At 35.7% G+C, this 20,340-nt stretch overlaps 2 protein-coding genes across 3 annotated transcripts in view; both read left to right on the top strand.

Moving 5' to 3' along the window:
- pio (zona pellucida domain-containing protein piopio) overlaps positions 1–20,340 on the top strand; it is a 174,243-nt gene that overhangs the window by 111,141 nt on the left and 42,762 nt on the right. The window lies entirely within an intron of this gene.
- Positions 14,530–16,605, top strand: LOC149692434 (uncharacterized). 2 transcript variants are annotated; one of them, XM_089868172.1, is made up of 4 exons: positions 14,530–14,703; positions 14,801–14,953; positions 15,027–15,574; positions 15,638–16,605. In XM_089868172.1, exons 2-4 carry the CDS (start codon positions 14,801–14,803, stop codon positions 15,996–15,998), a joined length of 1,062 nt encoding a protein of 353 aa, XP_089724298.1. In that variant the 5' UTR covers positions 14,530–14,703; the 3' UTR covers positions 15,999–16,605. The 2 variants fall into 2 exon arrangements, with proteins under 2 accessions (XP_089724298.1, XP_089724299.1); XM_089868173.1 differs by having other exon boundaries at positions 14,775–14,953.

Raw genomic sequence — 20,340 nt, 5'->3', positions numbered from 1 at the left:
AATGCGAGTACACTACCAAACCCCCGTCCCTTCTGGCAGCCTCTAACGATCGTAATATACGATATCCGACGGATTACTCGGCTGCCGACTAAATTGAACAGCACTCCTATAGAGCTCTCATTTTCTTTTCCTTCCAGCCCATACTCCTCTTTATCGTGGATTCTTTTTTCTCTTCCTGGTTTTTTTTTTCTTATTTCTTCTTTCTCTTCTTGATATTAGAAAGGTTAAGAAGTCGTATTTCAAACGTAACGTGTAAGTTTGAAATACGTTTTATTAGTTATAATGAAAATACAGGGTTGGTAGGTCCAAGGCCTAACTTGTAAGTTAAGTTCTTTGTGTCCTCTTAAATATTGTAACTGTCTGCTTCAGACCAAGGCCTAAGGCGTAGACGCCTGTTAGTTAAGTTTTTTTATTTTTTTTTTTTTTGCTTGTATCGCTTTTAATATTACAGATGGCTTACAGAGTTCCATTATTCATTATTTCATAGGCACTTATCGAATTGATAACAGGGAGGGAAATTTCTAGAGTGGTTCATTCCTTTAACGTCTCTAAATACGGTAAAACTAAAACCCTTAATTTCCCTGGCTCAATCTTTTTGTTCTGCGCAGCCAAAATAAAGAGTACAGCGAAGAGACCCTAAATAATAAATGGCTCTCCCAACTATATCTAATACGGGGATAAATTATTAACGATTTCTAATTAGGTCAACGTTAACGTAAGAAAAATCAACGATGCTTACTTACGAAAAAGCGCCAAGAGGCTCTCTCGTGGTTCCCCTTGATTTATATATAAAAAATCGCATGTGATCCATTAAAAGGCGCTCTACTCTATAGAACGTGATCATTTTCTACAAGAGCTTTTCAGGCCCATTTTTTCCTAGTTAAGCCTTGGCTTTTGAATAACTTAATTCACGTATTTCAAAGTTTTGTAAGATTTTTAATTCTTTATATCTTATCAATGCGAGGACTTGGATTAAAAAGAAATACACTAATTGAAACTACAGTTACAAAAGAATCGTATAAATTTCTTATGAATTAACATAGATGCATTTCGATGAAATTAATTTTTAAGATAATACAAAGGGCATCTTTGTGGATTTCCCCTTTCATTGCTCACCACCACATTTCTAAATTTCTTTTTTTTTCTTTTTTTTCCTTTTGGTTTTGGTTCAGGACACGAACATTATTATAACAGTGGTACGGAATGGAGGATTGGGGACCAAATGGACGTAGGAATGGGAGTGAAGTTAGGCTTGATAAGGCCCCAATACTGCTGGGAAGACAAACCTCGAAAAGGGCCACGTGATAGAAAGAGAGAGATGAGGGAAGTTAGGCCAAAGTCTTTCTATTCTTATCCCATTTCGATGTAGTCTCCCGCCATCTGCGTCCCCGCGCATTTTCTACCCACACACACGTCTCTTACATAGCTTCTGCTAAGAATTTGCGCCATCTTGCCACGAATATTGAGCTTGAAGTATTATTTAAAATTATTAAGGTTGATTTTATTTTAAACCGACTACCGAGGCATTACCACTATTTCAAGAGACATATTTTACTTTAAATTATTTTACCAATTATGTATTCGTGTTTGAATTTAATACATTCGTGGTGGTACTACAACTAGACTGTCTTTTCCAACGGCGTAATAGATTAACGGAGGGACCTCTAGTCTGGATCTCTCTACTTATTCCTTAAACAGACTTATAGTTTTCTACCAACGTATTCGTCCCGATATTCCCAATGAATGAAGAGAAAATCCGTCCCGAGGGTCGAGTTTTAGGGTGCGATTAGCTTTTCGATTCATTAACTAACTTGACGCGAACTGTAACTGGAAATGAAGATCATATACGAGAGGAAATTGAGACGAGCTTTACGCGGATCTTTCACCACGCTTTATACGTTCGCCCCATATCATGTTCGCGGCACGACGCGTTCGAGATGGAAAATAATCGAAAAGATCGTTTATAATTTATCATATAGTGGCTAGCTATAACCGACGACAAAGGGACGATAAAACCCCCTCAAGTTCCTTAACACAAACTACCTTAGATACGTTTAAAAATGACCATACAGATTTCTATTCACCCCCAATTCGCTGCAATGACGCAAAGCTGGAATGAAACCCCTTTCTTACAGAAAGCTAATGATAATTCCGACTTTCCAATATAAGACTAGTTTCAGTTTCCCTTGAAATATATTGGGACCCATAACCCTAACCGCGCGTTTTGGGGGCCCAAGCGAATTATATATCTATCCATCTATCTTCCCGTCCCCCTTTTTGTTCCATATTGAAGCAATTTAGGGAAGAACGTCATTCGGACACCGACCAGTCCCATCCTGCATGGCAGCCAAACGTATTAGTGTCCAGACAAGCAGACTGCGGAATTGTTAAAATATCGTTTTCTCTTTCCCCACAACACGTTACTTATATATTTACCGGGCCGTTTAGGGTATCGTTCGTCCATTTATAACTGAATACCTTCTTGGCCCGTGTATAGTATAAGGTATATGGGGGCCAAAAGGGGTTTGGGGTGTTTGTTTCACTGATAAAGCTTATTACGTAAGTTGCCGCCATTCTGAATTGGTGTACCTCGCGAATAAAATGGGTAATTGGCTTCGACGCGACGCGTCCATGGTGCGAAACGATTTATACCTTTTAGAGATTTTTCCTTCGGGATGTCCTTACCTCGGAGAATTTTAAAATGGCTCCCCTTCATAGATATCCCGAATTTATATATTATATTCGTATCCACGGATTAGGGTTAGCGAATATGCAATTGTTCTTTCTGTTGTTTTTATTTTTATTATCTATTGTTTTGAAGACTTTTCTCTCGGCTTTGAATTATATACGGCGAATTAAATTTGCAAATTCCCGGGCGCCTGTTTATCTTCCATTTTTCCACTCAATAAAGTTTACTCCGGGATTTTCGGGCTTTCTCTCCTCTCTTTTCCCAAATAGGATCAAGTGTGGCCACTTTTCCTTATCCCTTTTCCCTCGTATGCAAAAGCCAGGAGGGCCTTTTAATTTCCCAACTTTTATATCGCGACGGCCTGCCTCTCTCTCTCTCACACACACACACTCAACCCTAAACTTTTCCAAGAGAAATTCAAAATGTGTTTATTCTCCGGTTCGTTTCGTATTAAAATCCGCGAAATTTTTATTTCGCGACTGCTGCTTCCTTTATCTTTTTGTTTTTGGTTGCCATTTAACCAAAGAATAATAATAACTTCGAGTGTGAAACTGTTAGGCCTAAAACATATTTAGAATTTTGACCAAACATTTATGAGTGGCGAAGACACATCTGGTCAAGCGCGCGACAGCTTTTTACGAATTTTTAAAAGTACAATAGAAACACTAGAGTTTATGTAAATTAATTTCTACTATACATTTTTCACTGCTCTCAACTCGCTAAATTCAACTCAAGTATTTTAACTCCACTCTCCGAATACTTTTGAATAATTTATTACTTACTCTATATAGCAAAAAGCTTAACTTAAAAAGCTATCAAAGGAAAGTCAACCCAAATTTCTTAATAATAAATATAAAACGCCTTGTACTTTTTTTCTTTTTAGCATTTTATTTTTAACTCGTTTATTTATTTTTTATTTTACACCTTTTGAGCTTTTTAATAATGATGACTTATTACAACAGCACGGATCGATTTAGAGGACTTACACGATTTTCCCATTTTATATAACGATTTAAAAGAAAGGTAGTTGGAAGAATCCGTATGTAGGCTTTTGGAAAACCTTTTTTCCTACACTCTCCAGAACTTTTTTTTTTTTTTTCTTTTTTTTTTTTTTTTGCTACACTAAAACGAAGGGGAATAACGGAAGAAGAGAGACGAACGCTTCAGCAGGCCTTATATTCTTTAGGGAAAAAAGCAATTTTCACCCTTTATTTCATGAATTTATTAAATTATACCATTAATAAATAATTATAAGTCTTATAAATTGTAGCATTTTAGTAGAACTCGAAGTACAGTTTCTCTATTAGAAATTTTGTTATTAATATTATTATTATTTATTCTTTATTTAATTTTTTTAATATTCATGGAAAATGTAAATAATTCATTAGATCTGAAAAAAAAGTAGTCAAGGGGTAGACCTCAGAATCGGGACGCACTCATACACACACACAACACACAAAGTTGCATGGACTGGAAAGAAGTTAGAGCAGAGGTAGTCGTAGATGGCCAACTAAAGTGTCTGTTTGTATTCGGAGTTTTGTTTACATTAGAATCGAGGTCCCTATTGCCTATCCCCATATAACTTATTTGGACATTTGGAAAGAAAAAAGGTAGTAGATTAGATTATTGAGGATACCCTTAAAGACATTTCTGCCAATTAAGAACATTACGTTTTGAAGAAATACTTTATTAGACCTAGGTAAAACATCTTTGAAATTATTTCACCACCATATCATGAACCGAGCATTTCATCGACATGCTCAGCAATCTTAGATACTATTTTTTTTTCTTACATAATATACAAAACGAGAAATTCTAACCCCATTGCGTTGGAAGAAGAAGTTTGTAAGGTTAGAAAATGAGGATGGTGGTTATATAGGGGTTGAAAAAAAAGTGAGCGAAATACGTATACGTGTACTTGTATTTGGCGCGATATTAAGAATTCAGATCCCAAAAAACGAATCGCATCGCGACGGGGAATTGAGCAGGAGGAGGTGTCCAAGGTTTCGTTCCTTTACGTATGATGCTTGGAACTTATAATAATAGAATGAGCTCTAGCTCGGCGATAGTGGGTTACGAAAATTTGATGGATGAGGCATTCGCTCCAACGCCGAAGAAAAGACCCCTAGCGACGCCCTGATGCTCCGTTCCAACGCTAGCTAGCTCTCTTGCCTTTTAAAGTGAATATCTGCTCGAGAATAAGTTCCATTTCAAGCTACTAATTACAAGATAGAGAGAGAAAGGACTTGTGGATGTCTTTACTCATTTAGAAGTATAGATTTTTTAAATATATAACCGGTTTTTTGTAAGGTTTTCTTTTAGGGGACGATTATCACTTTAAATCCTAAAAATTGAGAGATAATTTAAAACTTGGCACCTTTAGAGGAGCCCTATTATTTTTAGTGTACAGAGTACATTTAGCAGCATTGCAAGTCCTGGGTGGGACGAACTCTATATATTCCTTGGACCCTTTTTTTTTCCTCGTACTTCGGTACTTTTGGACTCTCCCCCTGTTCCTTTGGCTTCTCCTCGGAATTCGGTATCCGCTAATGGCTATCCTATCTTCTGTTTGCCCGTCTGTCACTTCGTCCCCAATTTTAAAACTCCCCTTAAAACTCGGAGGGAAAACCTCGACCTCCGACCCCCTCCCCAGTCTTTCCCGCCATTTTTAAGGACAGCCATCACCATCCTGTAACCTCGCTCTCCTCTTCTTCGTCTTCTCACTGTATGTGTGTCCTCGTAATCGATGATAGTTTTAAACAATTTAGTCGTAAAAGTTTGGTCGCCCCCCACTTTCCTTTACCCCCTCCCCCTATAATCCAATCTCGGCCGTATTAAGTAAGGATGACTGCTCCGTTTACTCAGATAGGCCGAGCTGTCGCCCGAGCTCGAATTTTAAATGCCGGGAAATATTTCTAACAAAACCAATTTTGAGAAAGAAGAAAAATTTTCTCTCTCTCTTTCTCTCTCGCTTCACATCTATATATGTATTCTTTCCTTCTACGCCAACCTGTCTAACTCCTGGCCCAGCTTCTTTTCCTTCTTCTTTCTCGATATCTCTCGTTAAAATGTTAACACAAACCGGACGGGTGATCACGTTAGAGGTTTTTGACCCGGGCTAAAATTTATTGAAAATTTTATTAAACTAACCCATAGATTAAAGCAATTTGCATACGATAAAAGATAAGTTTGATAAATTTCGACGGGGTTAGTGAAAGTAAGGACGGTTTTGATGAGGTATAATGTAAGTTATGTTAATTTCCATTGGATAAAAACAAATTAAATTAATTACCATTGTATAAAAACAAATTACATTCATTTCTATTGGATAAAAAAACAATGTTACATTAATTTCCCTTTCGATGGAAACAAATTACATTAATTGATAAGGTTTAATTCTACCGATTTCCATAGGAAAAACATTAATTAAATTAAGACATTTAGATCAGTTTCAAATAAAGTTCAACACTTCAGCCTTAATTTAACCCTTGACACTGCTCCGAATCCTTATTAGGCCTGTCGTTTTCATCCCCTTTTTCTCTTACAGTATTCTCTTGCATCTTCTGTTATATAGCAATCCTATTGTATAAGAGACTAGTTTCGCATTCCCAGGGTATGAGAGAGAAAACGCCGATAAGGGAATTTTCCTCTCTCTCTTTCTCTTAGTCTTTTCTCTTTCTCTCTCTCTCTCTCTCGATTCCAAATTAGGGCTCTACTCTATATATATAAAATAATCCCAATGAGGGGCCTTCAACGGGAATGCCAATAAATTCTTATCAATTAGCGACGGGCCCCCTTCCCTCTTCTACTCCACCTATCTCTACGTCCGTGTGGCCAACTAGGGAATGAAGTATACGTAAGTACTCCGAAATGAAATAACTCCGAAATTATTAAACGCCTTCATTTATTTATTTATTTCATTTGAAATTAATGAGATAGGCCTACGTCTTTGCTCTTAATTGGTAACAGATGTAAATTGATAGCTTCGTATTAGTCTATTTCTGTGGGTTGTGGGACTAAAGACAGGCTCGAGGGGTGAACTCGGGATAAAACCCAAGGTCAAGAAGAAATCATCCAAGGAATGCTCTTCCAGTTCACCTCTCTTCTCGACCTTTGATATAACCGTAACGCCCATCTCTCGTCAAGATGATCTTAAGGAACGCGATACCAACTTAGCCATTGGTTTTACTGTCTTCCGAAATGAGTAAGCGGCGTCAGGGGTTGACTTTGCGGGCTACTCGCGGATCTTGTTAATCTCCGGCAGCCTGCAGCTAGCGTCTCCCCCCCCCCCTCCCATCCTTTTTTGTCGATTCTCCGGTGAGCGGGAGAATGGGATGTAGGGTATAATAATGCCGCTTCGGAATCCGGGATAAAGATTGTCCCCGCGTGCTAAGGACTAAGAAAATGCGGGACAGAAGGAGGGACAAGTTGAAGGGACACGTAGGGGTCGCGTGAAGGATTAAAAGGGAAGGTGAACTGATTATTGACCAAATTTTAACGCGTAAATTTGTAATGTTTGGATTTATAATTGCGGAAATATTACCTTCCAAACCACTCAAAAACTATAATAGAAATATTTAATTTATGTACTCGCCGAAAATATTTTCAAAATACGATGGTTCTTTTGATGTACTGATTTCCCTTTAAAAAAAGTTGACCCCACCACTTCGAAAGTGGGTGATTCTGGATTAAATAGGGAGGCTTAAGGCTTAGCTAAGGGTTTGGATGACCCGCATCACTGTCCACTAACGTCATATATAGGTAAAGAGAGGAGGAGGGGTATGATATTTTTTTTACCCAACGTCGCGACCATCAGGGGGGAAAAAGATTTTTGACGAGCTTACTGCGCAGATGTGGCGAGTCGACTTTCGACCTTTGATCAACGAGCTGCCAGACTGATCCCTGACCTAAACCTGCAGCATCCCTTATTTTTTTTTTTTTTTTCATCTCTCTGCTCTTGGTCTTCTTCTTTCGTGCCATCCTCCAAAAAGGCGTTATTGCGGAAAAATACTATAGTTGGGATTCATCCTGAAAGTACAGCGTATAACTAGAATTACCTTCATAGGGATAAGATTACTTGGACAGAGGGTTACAATTTAGTTTTGGAAAGTAATGCCCATTTTAAGTGGGATGAACTTTAGGTAGCGTCACGCTAGTTTAATATATTTTTCGTCGAGTATTGGACTTGTTTTTTTTTCTCTCTATCTCTTTCTTTCTCTTCTACGTACGCGAACCTAATGCTGCTAGAAAGTGTTAATTTTAAATTTCGTTAGAAGTTTGTTTAGAGTTTTGTTTTTTTTTTTTAGATAATGTGTTAAGGAAAAGCCAGCTTACAGGCTGAATCGTTAACATGCGTTTTCCATAGAACGCCTGTAAAACGTTTTACCCGCAATACACCTTAATTCACAGTGAAGCGATGGTACAGGGGTTTGTTTACTTCCGTAACCGATTGCATTGTCTCGCACTCGTACAAGATATCCTGATCCCAACTCTTTTATTTTATTATTATTATTTTTGTCTCGAATCTAAGCGTATAGTTTCTTCTTTATCCCCTCTGAGAATAAAGCTTGTTTTTATTGACAAAAGTCCCGAAGAGAAAAAAATATAGGGGCGTTCGGACGAGCTCGAATCTGCACTGGCGTTATACTATATCTCTTTCTCTCTCACGTTTTCTCTAAGATTTATTAACGCGAATATCCTTACTAAGCCTTCGCTTCTATCCTCTCCCCTTTTAGTATTCGAGATGTCTCCCAAATTCGGCTAATTTGTTTTTCTCAGTACTGTTTCTTAAACCCCCCTTGGTCCAGCAATGAAATATATTAAACTAAAGTTAATATATAAAATAATCAGGTATTGAAATATGACCAAGGCTTAGGTCTAGGCTTCTAGAGCGTAATAAAAAACTGTTGTTGTAGTTCTCCGAGCGGGAATGGTGACGGTGTGACTTTAGTTTAATTTATTTCTTGTCGTGAAAGAGAAGAAAACTAGCTGGTGACCTAACTTAATAATAAAATCAAGAAAAGTCTTTCGTTTTGGGAATAAAATGGAGGCTAACGAGCTCCGTCTTTAATCCTAATTTGTGAAGTAGTAAAGGAAAAGGGCGGGACGAGGGCCATCAGCTCTCGTTCAAAGTTTTTGGCGACGCTATTGACTCTCCTACTTTGCTCTCACTTTTATTCTGCAATCCGATTTTCTTTCCTCAATCTTTTTTTTTTCTTTTTCTTTTCATTATTTTTACCTTTAAAAAAAGGAGAGCGAGTAAGAGAGAGAGAGTGTGTTGACCTTTAGCCTTACTTATCCTTTTAAATCACGACCCCGAGACGAAAAGCTAACGGAGCGCGTTGAGCTTAAACACGCTTCGTTCTAGATTCGAGTTAGCTGCATGCTCGAGCTCTGCAGACTGAATCAAGTAAATGGTTTACTTAAGACTCGTGTATCCACTTTCAACTAGAGGGATTAACCAACTGGTCTAGCATTCCTAAGAAAGAGTTGTTAGAAACTGCTGTATACCTGAGATAAACATTGTCGCAGTGATTTACGGGTGAATTAATTCAATTATCTTTAATGAAAATTAAAATTAATTGGTAGAAAAGGATCCTTAATACTAAAATACATGGAAAACAGGCTTAGCTCTCAGGGCATACTTTAACCTTTACACGTGATTCCATTAGCCTTATAGAAATTCGTCTGATAGTTCTACTCTTAATACATTTTTGATTTCTTTAACTTTGGAAGTTAAAAGCTCGTATTCAATAACTTTATTGCTAATATTTAATGTTAGGCCCGAGATACTTATAAGGACATTCTTGACTTCTCTATCGGTAATTATTAATACATTTTGAGAAGTGAAGCCTCGAGTGTATTGAAATTTCTGAAATCCGATCTTGAAACGTATCATTTTCTTAGCTGAATAACTTCATCTTCGACTCGAACGACCGGATGGAAAGTGGATGGAGTGATTGGAGGAAGAGAGAGAGGAAGGGGTGTTGAATTAATAGAAGCGGAGAATTTAGGGTTCCGGTCTCTCAGATATCCAGAAAGCTATTGAATCAAATATTCAAAGGTTGCCCGACTATTCCTACATCTTAGTTTGGGCATTTCTCGCATTACTTAGTATAGATGAATTTCCGGATTCGAATCGAACCTTATATAAAAGCTTATTGAAGCGTTAATTTAAATGCCTCGCGCTTATATTCTTTTTCACGTGCCTAAACGAGAGGTCGCGTACTTAACTTGTTTTTTAGATAGTGTTTCCCGATGTTTAATAAATAAAGCCCTAGGCTACATTTGACAAAAGCAAGCTGCTTTAAATGCAGAAGGGGTATCGTGATAAATAATTCGAGAAAATTTTAATGATGAGGGAAAACATTTGTGCAGGAAAATTGCTTTAGAAATTCCGTACAACTTTCTGTTGATTATGTCTGATTTGAATTAACGATGAATGATATTTTCGCTTACTATCCGACCCCTCTGATTTCAACCCTTCTAATACTTGGATACGCGATCACGCGCCACGTGTCCTATAGAAGCTTTATATGGAAACTATGATGATTGATAACTTTCGCTATATTAAAACTGAAAACGTCGCTTTATAGCGCGAGCTACTGGTTTTTCCCCATATATAAAAGACGCTCTTCTTGAACTTTTACTATAGAGAAATCCTTACGGAATATAGATAAAAAATCTAGGCCTAGTTTAATGTAAAAATGATGGATTATGCATATATTAAAGTATACTTGTACATTGATAGGAAATAGATTCGTAAGGAAAATTTTAGGGAGAAAAACGTATTCCAGTACGTTTTCCGTTCTACGTGTTTTCGGCCAGGTCTTAAAGGGAGGTTATATAGGTCAAAATAGACATACTTTATTCCCCCTTCAATTTTAAGGAATCAACTAAGAGATAGTGGATTTAAAGGAATATTCCTTTTTTTTTCAGCTTACAGTTCCACTTCTTAGCTTGATACTTTTTTAAGATCAAAGTGTAAGGGGTTTAATACCTTTTCCGGCAGTCTAGCAGACTTAAGGACTCTCAAACTTTATTTGCACAGGGTTTTGATCATAGGGATGTAGTGGCTCGGTTTTTAACTTCTATCCAAAAAAATAAATTTAAAAAAGGAAGGGTATTGAAATCTCTCTCTCGTCGTAGATAGACGTTCAACGATCCCCTTTAGTTTGAATAAATTTAAATCTAGTTATCCAAAGTGGAGAACAATATAATGCCATAGGTCTATTCGTAAGTTTGACTTGATAGTTATCCAAAGTGGAGAACGATATAATGCCATAGGTCTATTCGTAAGTTTGACTTGACACTGGGTTAGTGAGAGAAAATAATCGAACCTAACCAATGAGAACCCGTGATGTCAACTCTTCAATATTCATACTGGTTTTGTGCCTATAACTATAGCTTTTTTTAGTCTGAGTTTATACTACATTTCGAAGAGCTATTTTAGTTTTAATTGCTTAATAAATAGGCAAATACACACTCAATGGGCCCCCAATAAGCCTTGCACCCTGGGGGCCAGTTCCCCCTTGCCTCCACCCCTTAATCCGGCCCTGAATTGAAACGAACTCTGTAACTAAGAATCATTTTATGATTATACCGAACGCAACTAGTGATTTTCTTTTTTATTACTTCCGTATTTTTCATACTTCCTCTCTGATGGCGAAAAATTACCATATTTCGGATATACGGTAAAGGGAATTTGAGAGAAAAATATCTTATTTTTTGGGGGGGCGTTTAAAAGAAATGGAGAAAGAAGGAAAATTTAGGAGCTAGGAGAAGGAAAAAGAGGAAATCTCATTTCTAGGCATCATCTAACTGGTACTGACGAGTTTTGGGCTGCTTACACGCACCGTACGAAAGAAAAATGCCTTTTCAGAGTCACTTAGCTCGGGGGTCCGAGTCTCCGGGGTAATTAAAAGAGCCAAATACATTATTCCGGCTTTGTTAATTTCTCTTTATCTAGTCCGCGAGTTGTTTAATAACAGATATACTTGGTGTAACGGCTAGCAAATCTGCTGACTCTCTTTTATCCAATTGAAACTTTTAGGACGCTCCGAGCTCCAGTCTGCGGGGCTCCTGCCGCCTGCGCGTGGTTTTCCCCGCTCTTCCCAATTTTCCCTTTCGCGATTATAATAGGTATGGAAATGAACTCTACTGTTATTAAGTCTTCCCAGCTGCACTCTAAAAGTCGAAATTTATTTTGAAATGCATCGCTGGCTTTTGAAAGTTCAAAGGTTATATTGTCGTCTGTCTTTATTCAAATGGCGGTAATTGGAATGAAATTTAGCACGAGATTTTATAAATATTTTGCGCGTGATGTGACAATCGTGGCGCGACATATAGAGCACGTGCAACATAAATTTTGTTAACTAAAAATGCATGGCGTTATGTGATTGGTTGGAGGTGCAAATTTCAAATTGAAATCTTATCCTAATTTGAATTTATTTAAAATTTTCCCTTTCACCCTCACTTTAAGAGTTAAAGAAATTAAAATAATTAAGTCCTCGTATCCTTCAAAAGTTCAAAATCAAATATTCAAAAATATTAGGGTCACTACCGACATTACGGTACTGTTTATTTCGCATCTATTTTAGCTCTCACTTTTATTTTAATTATCAGATCCTCGCAAATTTGACCCTTTATAGTGAAGTCGGTCCTAGACTTTATATCCCGACGTGATTAATATTTATAACTTTTGAACTTCCGAGAGAGAAAGAGTGAGATACAATCATTTGGTATTATACTAATTCGTCATTAATTGTGACAACTTTTATTCCTTTATACCAACTACTTTGTTGTCGCGGTGTTATTCTAACAAAACGAAAGTTTATTTTGCGGTTTAATGTACTTTTAATTCTAATTCTAATCCAGGCTTAGTTTGTTTACCAGAAATTTAATAACTTTTGAGGGAATTAAGATCGTTGCGCTGGTAACTTACCTAAGTTATTAAATTATCTCGTAAACGTATTTTGCCAACTTCTCTTAATTGGCTTACAAATTATAATTAGTTAGATTAGGTCGGAGTTGTAACCGTCGAGTAAACAAGGTTTTTAAAATATTTTCTGTAGACCATTTTAGTGACGTCAGAACTAAATTGTCCAATGATGCCAATCTATATCAACCAATAAAAACTGTGGCAAAAACACGACTTTGTCTTTTAAAAGCTTGAAAGACTTTGACAGTATTATAATGTTACAATTTCATATTGGATATGAAATGAAAGGGGATCCCTACCTTCTTGTTTCGATTGATTTTTTGGGGAGAAAAAAATCTTGTTCTAGTTATTAGGAAAGTAATCCATTATATCGAATGCGAGAAAACTTGGTCAGGGTTAGGACTAACTTGATCTATTTTTCCCGGAAAATATAGAATGCATTCCCCGCTCTACCAAAAGAGAAGAAGAAAAAAACCTAAGGATATGAGGTGGGGACAACATGAAAGAAAAAAAAAATTTGAATCCTTGCTTGCGTATTTCAGTGACTTTCTTCATATTATCCCTTGCTCTATTCCACTCGGAATTATCTACACGTTCAATCTAAACCTCAAAATCTGCTTTACATTGGGTTGGGATGAAAACTCCGAGTGGATTTATTTTTTTTTCTTTTTTATTTTCTACATCCTTTGACTTAATAACATTTCGCGGTCTGACGCTTTTACCGGGGTTTACTATGACAATACGGTTGCTGGCATTACGAACGACTGTGATGGCGTCCGCCACAGCTAGAAGCGATGACTCTTCTTCCGTTCGCGCTCCGACAATTTTTGGGAAGGAGAAGAAAGTGGGGATATATATTCCATCCTTCCAGCATCTTCCTATCCCTTTGAATCCGTCCGCATCTCTCTCTCTCCCGCATCCCTCGCTAGTTTTTTTGTTCAAAATTTTTCTCTCTTTTTGACGAAAGGAAAAAAACACCTCAGTTCTGACTTCTCTCACCCCCAGTTTTCCGATATTTTTGCTCAAAAATCTTTCTTTAAAATATTTTTTCCTTCTTTTTCTAGCCTTTCCTCGGATACTTTTTTGAGATTCTAGTCTCTCTAGAATCTCTTTTTAGTTTTTTTTTAGGTTCGTGTTAGGCCCCAGCTAGACTATATTCGTTACTTTTAACCCCCAAGCAAAATTTAAGGATTTGCCGAGGTTTTCTGACTTTTCTCTGGTTTTGTTTGATTTTTGGTGAAAGATCTTTTGTCTTTCAGCCCGCGTAATCCCTAGCGTCTTGATAATCATAAAAGCCAACGATTTAGCGATGTGGGGAGAAAACTACCACGTAGTAGGGAGGTGGGGGTTGTGTTCTAAAAGGAAAAAGCTGGCTTGGGGGGGCTTCGGAATACAGCGTGAAGCTTTCTTTTCTTAGATTTGTATTGTCTTATCGGATTTAAGGGAGCCAGCCTCTTCGAACAACGTGCCTTACATTCCTGTATTTTGCCATCTTTTTTGCTAAGGGGGATGAGGTTCTTATTGTTGCTTTTAGGCCTAATCAACGCAATTTTGATTCTTTCGCTTATTTTTATCATTTTTTGACATGTCTACTGGGAATAAGAATTTTCTCATTTTCTTCTGTGTAATCCTCTTTAAATTGAAGTCCTGGATGATATATTTTTTAAAGTTTTCTGCGTTTTTAATATACAAAATTTCTTTATTTTCATAGACTTTTCAGGGCTTATAAAATGTGATTTTTCATTTCAATTAGTCATTTTTTTGAAGATTTTTGAATTTGACTCTAACAGTGTTTCAAATATTGGGCCATAGACGGCGCTACATTCTCAATTCGCTCCCATATGTTCGCTCCTAAAGTTTTTGCCTTTAGGCTAACCAACCAATCAGGTTGAAGTGACAGATACATTCGCGTAAAGCAGACGAAGTTTCGTAATTTTGCTGCTGTGTTTTTTGGTTAGAGGAAAAGTAACGCGTTTTATTAATAATTAACATATAAGAACTTTAAAACTAGTTGAATTTGAAACATTCATCGCGTATTTATGTCCTTGTAAATATATTTGAACCACACAAAGCTGTACGTAACGTATAAACCAATATTTTTCTCGTTACTGCCAAGGCTTAGTGTATCTTTCTAATATTTCACAGTAGATTTCTTGGATTTAATTTTTCAGATGTCTTTAGTAGAAGGAATAGGAGATGAAGTTTTAATTAGTTTTATTATTGGCTTTCTTCTAATTGTGTTCTTGTTCGGTTGGGCAACCGATTTCTTTCGAAATTTTTCCTTCTTATATCCCAGCTTTGGGGATGATACTCACAACGAAACTGTAAGATATTTCTGTGCTTTCTGGTTTGAACTATTTAGTTTTGGTCACTGACCATTCATTCTTAAACTTATAGGATTTAGCAGATGAAATATATCGTTCTACCGCTAATAGACCCCCTAGTTATAGCAATAATAGTGTTAGGGAAACTGTTGAAGAGGTACAGGAAGAGTTAGAATCAGAGAGCTCTACTCCTGAGCCAAATTTAAGAGCAAATGATCCTGTTAGTAATGCCAGTCAAGTAGATAAACCTAATGCAGAGAATGATAACTCTCAAAATCCGGAAACTGAGCTAGAAAATGAGGAGAGTGGAACAGTAGAACCTGATTCAGATGATCCAGAGTCTCTCAGGTTAAAGAGATTAGAATTTTTCACAAAGAATTCTAATTCTGCTGAAAGTGGACCATCCTCTAGTAATAGTGATTCTACGCGCAAAAGAAAGCCCGAAATTTCTCGACCACAAGGGAATGGCCATGTTCCTTCTACTAGTAATGAAAGTTCTGATATTCCTGTAAATTCGAGGGAACAAGCGCAAGGATATTTCAATATCCGACTTAAATCATTGGATGATACTGAAAGATTAGTCAGGGGGAAGTCTGATCAACAAATTGGGGCTTTCAAAAGGTTGGTTTTGACCTATTTTGATGCTCAAAAATGGTCACAAACCTAAAAACTGTCAAATTTTAGGGAATATTTTTCTGCCGAAGTTGCTAGCCACAAAACAGTTCGTTTGATCTATAATGGTCAAGTATTACAAGACCAGAGGACATTAGGGGAGTACAATATTCAAGAAGGAACTGTAGTTCACGTTCAAATCTCCAACATAAATTTTAATGTTCCCCAAAATGAAACACAGTCTGACTCGGAATTGGACTTGGGTCAATTCTTTTGGCCGCTCTTGGGAATATTATTGGGGGTTGTTTGGATGCTATACTTTCAATATAAGGAATACTTTAACGCGTCATCCACTATAGCTCTTTTGGGCCTGTCTGGACTCTTCTTAACCATTGTTTGGGGTCAGTATGCCAGGCCTACTGAACATGGTTAAAAAATAATATAAAATGCTTAAAAGGATTTGGGTATAGTTTTATTGGTAACTTTGTATTTAGTGCAATGGATAAATCCGTCTCATTGTAAATATAATTTGTTGTTCTTTTTATGTACAAAGAATTGTTTTTCTCCATTGGCATCTTGTTTTTCATTGCCAATAAAAAATATTCAAATAAATATTTATTTATTTTTGCCTATAAGACAGTTAAATAATGTTAAGGAGAGTTTAAAAATTTCCACCCATTGAATAGAATGTACATGTAGCAGGATATTTGTATAGTATTTTTAAGAAAAGTGACGTCACTTGGCCTATTGGCTGCTTCTGATATATAGGGATTAATAATAAAGTAAAGAATGCTCCAAAATTGTTTCTGGATTGTTTAAATTAATTATTGCTAGTCTTTAATAGTGTTTATGTTGATTGTAAACATTTTTTGACTTTTTCCAAATATATAAGGTCAGTTATAGAGTAATATTCACAGAAATATTACCTTTTTCCAACTTTGTTTTTTATATCAAAAGGTTATTGTACTTAGTTCAACAAATTTGAAATAGATTTCTTTTTGAATTTTAATAAAAAACAGTTTATGAAACTTCAGAATAAATTACAAGATCTGTGAGTTTTTCTTGACATTATAGAGCTATCTTAGTTGTGACGTCAGTGCCTAGGTAAAACGTCACGGCCTAGGTAAACGTTTGGCAGTGGGCGGCCATGTTTGGTACCGCTTTGGTTCTATGGGAAAATAGCATGGGTGACGTCACAATAAGGGTTCTGAGATAGCTCTATTGACTGAAAAGACAAATACAGGTGAATGGGAGAGTAAATCAATTGTCAACAGCCTCACAAGTCACAAATAATAAAGAATAAACATGAAGAAAATATAGAAAATACCACCTAGAATGTGCAACAAAATGTTGTCAAGAATGGATCATTATCATTAAGGATTAATAAGTCATTGTCACCAACATCACGCAGGACATGGAGTAATAACCAAACATCAACTTAAGAGCATCAGTTCGACGCTGTAGCATGTTGTTTAGAATAAAAAATCAAGATGACGTCAGGCTTTGCTACAATTCTCACTGATTAATCTACCACAATTAAAAATGAATAAAAATAAATATCATCCTCGCGAAGTTTATTTTCACATTAGGAAAAGGTAATACATTTTTTCTTCTTCAAAAATTGGTACATTGAAAGCGCGGGTACCATGATGATACCATAGTGAAATTTTGGAGCTCGGGGCGATTCTTAAAGATAAGTTAAATAACAGATATTTGGAATCTCATATCCATTGGAGAAGGTAACCATAGCGTCCGTATTACGATTCGTAATAAAAGATCATAGCTCCTGGGGAGGTTAAGGTAACTGACCCATACATACATACATACATAACTCTTCCCCTAGCTCTATTCTTGAGTGGCACTCTTGCGAATAATTTGAGATATAATATAGTCCTTCTCGGACCTTACCAGTTCGTCTACCCTACTCTCTCTTTCTCTCTCTTAACTTTTACTCTTAGCGGAACCAAAATAATAATATCAAAGGAAAAAGAAAAACATTCCACCCTTAGACTGGAATAATTTATCAAATGATGCCTTAGAGATCATTTCCCTCCAATTTCTCTTTTATTTCTTTCTTCAAATTTTTTTCTTTTTTTCTGAAATTTAAAAGGTAGGCTTGCTGGTAGGTACTTTTCTTCCACGATCCAAATCTAATTGTAATTTATTAAAATACACGCTTTTTTTAATAGTAAAGAAATTTATAAAATTAAAAGCGCCTACATGACCTCGGTATCTTTACGATATTTTGGTCTATTGACTAGTTTATCATTAATATTACATGACAGTCGTATATGTATGTATAAATGAAGGGAAAGTTTCATGACTTCGAAATTAATTCCCAAATATATTGGAATACGGGTTAAAATAGATGCTAATGCGATGCAGGGAAACTTTATGGTACCGCAATGATATATTTTGACGTCACAGTTACTTGAACGTAGTTACTATAATCTACCATTCATAATAGATTCTCTTTCATGAAGCTATTCCTTTAAGTTTACCTAACCATTAATCAACTTGATAATAAAAATAAAATGTTAAAAATACAAAAATCAACCAAATAAATCCCCCAAAACCTTTTTTTTAAATTAATTTAACCATTTTTCAATTTATTTTCCATTATTTTTTTCATCAATTCCATTACAAATTAATTTAACTTATCCGGATGTATAATTAAACAATCGCGTAATAAGGAAATTAATTTTGTTTTTTAAAAACTTTGAAATTTTTCGTTAAATTAGGAACATCAACGAAGGGATTTTAATAAAAAAAATAAATAAAATTAAAATGATAAGACTAATAATAATAATAATAATAATAATAATGAATGAAATGTTTGTTTAATGTGCATAAAAAAGCCTAATGGCTCACGAGATTGGTAATAATAATAATAATAATAATAATAATAATAAGTATAGAAAAAACCCGGAAAATTGCGAAAGGGACTCGAGTTAATGAAAAAAGCTTGTAGTCTTTACATTTTTAAAAGAAACTCTAATCCTAATTAACAAGGAACCGACTAATTGGTGGATGGGACTCCCGAAACTTATTAGAGCACAACCCGAGTATATTTTTTTGTTTTATATCTCTCTTTTTCTGTTTTTCCCTTTTGTTGTTGATAAAAGGGGTTCCCGCTCTAGAGTTGGTTAGCTCATTTTCTTTGATTTTAATGATAATTTAGCGCTTAGGCCCCGTTTTTTCTTACCTAAGATCCTACCTAAGTTTAACTTCCTGACTTTCTAGAAAACGAAAATTAAAATTAAAAGCTTTTTCGTGACATTTTCAAGAACAATAACGGACGGGGTTAGTCCTCATTTAAATTAAATTTATTTATTTATGAATGTATTTTCATTCTCTCCAGTTAGTTCAAATGTGATGATAATTGAAGAAAATAATCTAGTATTTATGGGTAGTGGAGAAGTTGGTTGATCTATAATATCCAAAGGCGTTTTATTGCATTGTTATCTTTTAGTTATTTCAGTTAAAAGTTGGTCAAAAGGGTGTCTCCTATGAGAATACTATGTTAAATAACCGTCTTCTAGAAGATTATTTAGTGTATATTTCGATTGCAGAGTGAAAACATTCCCTGAGAAATATAATACATTCGTGATATAACCATTTTTTTCTCTCTCGAAAAATGTAATCCCAGGATCACTTACGCTTTATTTTAAGAATATTATAAATTTAATTTAAATTTTTTTTTTTTTTTTCAAATTTTTTGTTTTGTTTCTTTATTATATTTTTTTGGGGTTGAGTTTTTGCCTGAAAAATATCTACTACCAAGGGAATTGGACACGCGTACAAGATTTTAAAAGCTTTTGACGTTTAGAGTCCCCTGTGTTTGCCCTCTCTCTCTCTTTTTCTATTTTTTTAACTTCATCTTTTCTTTTGTTTTCATTTTAAAAAGGAATTTTTATCGCGCCTTTTAAGACACAGAGTAAGTTTAATCAAATTGTAGTAGTGCAAGCTCCTAAAATATAATTGAAATAATTGGGAAGGGAGAAACGTTTTAATATCAAATTTTTTTTTTTGTACTTTCTGCCTACCCAATTATTGTCATTGTTAAATTTCACAATTAAATTAAATGATAATAATGTAGTTTGTTTAGAGAGATAATATTAGAATTTAGACATCGCAAATAGAAATTTATCTGATATTCTATTCTTCTTCCTTCAAAACTTTGAAAATTTTAAGTGTATTTAAGTATTTAAAATAAGAATAATATTACGTCATCATTATTTTTTGCAATTGTTTGAATAGTACCGTGAAAATCCCCCACTCAAAAGAAATAGGATTTAATGTATTAGTGGGTATTTTGCCAATAGATGAGTAAATAAAATACTGCATAACCTTTACTTTGAACAGGAATGCGAGCTAGAGGGAGATTCGAAAATTCTAAAGAGGAGAGAGTCTATTAGGGTGACTGGCGGTAAATGGGGCAATTTGGGAATAGCTTCACCCCTAGTCGCCATTCTGGTCTTAATAGACCATTTCTATGAAAATCAGAGGGGAAAAAACTTTGCCTTCCATCTCGCTTTGTGCCGCATGCGCTGTAGTCTTTTTGTATCATGAGAGTGCGCAGTGACAGATACCAATGTATCAACCCCCTTGTATGTCCCAATAACGAGGGCTACCTACCCCCTTTTTTACGTCGAGAAAGTCTATTTGGGGAAGCGGACACCAAAGGGAAGATATTTTCATAGCTATTTTCTAACTTTAAGATACAATAAGAAGATGGGAGAACGTGTAAGACTAAGAGAAATGACCGAATCGAA

This window comes from Phalangium opilio, unplaced genomic scaffold, assembly GCF_054372755.1.
Source record: "Phalangium opilio isolate 3A_F unplaced genomic scaffold, DU_Popi_V2 ptg000024l_1, whole genome shotgun sequence".
Taxonomy (NCBI): domain Eukaryota; kingdom Metazoa; phylum Arthropoda; class Arachnida; order Opiliones; family Phalangiidae; genus Phalangium; species Phalangium opilio.
This window is presented reverse-complemented; position numbering and strand designations above follow the sequence as displayed.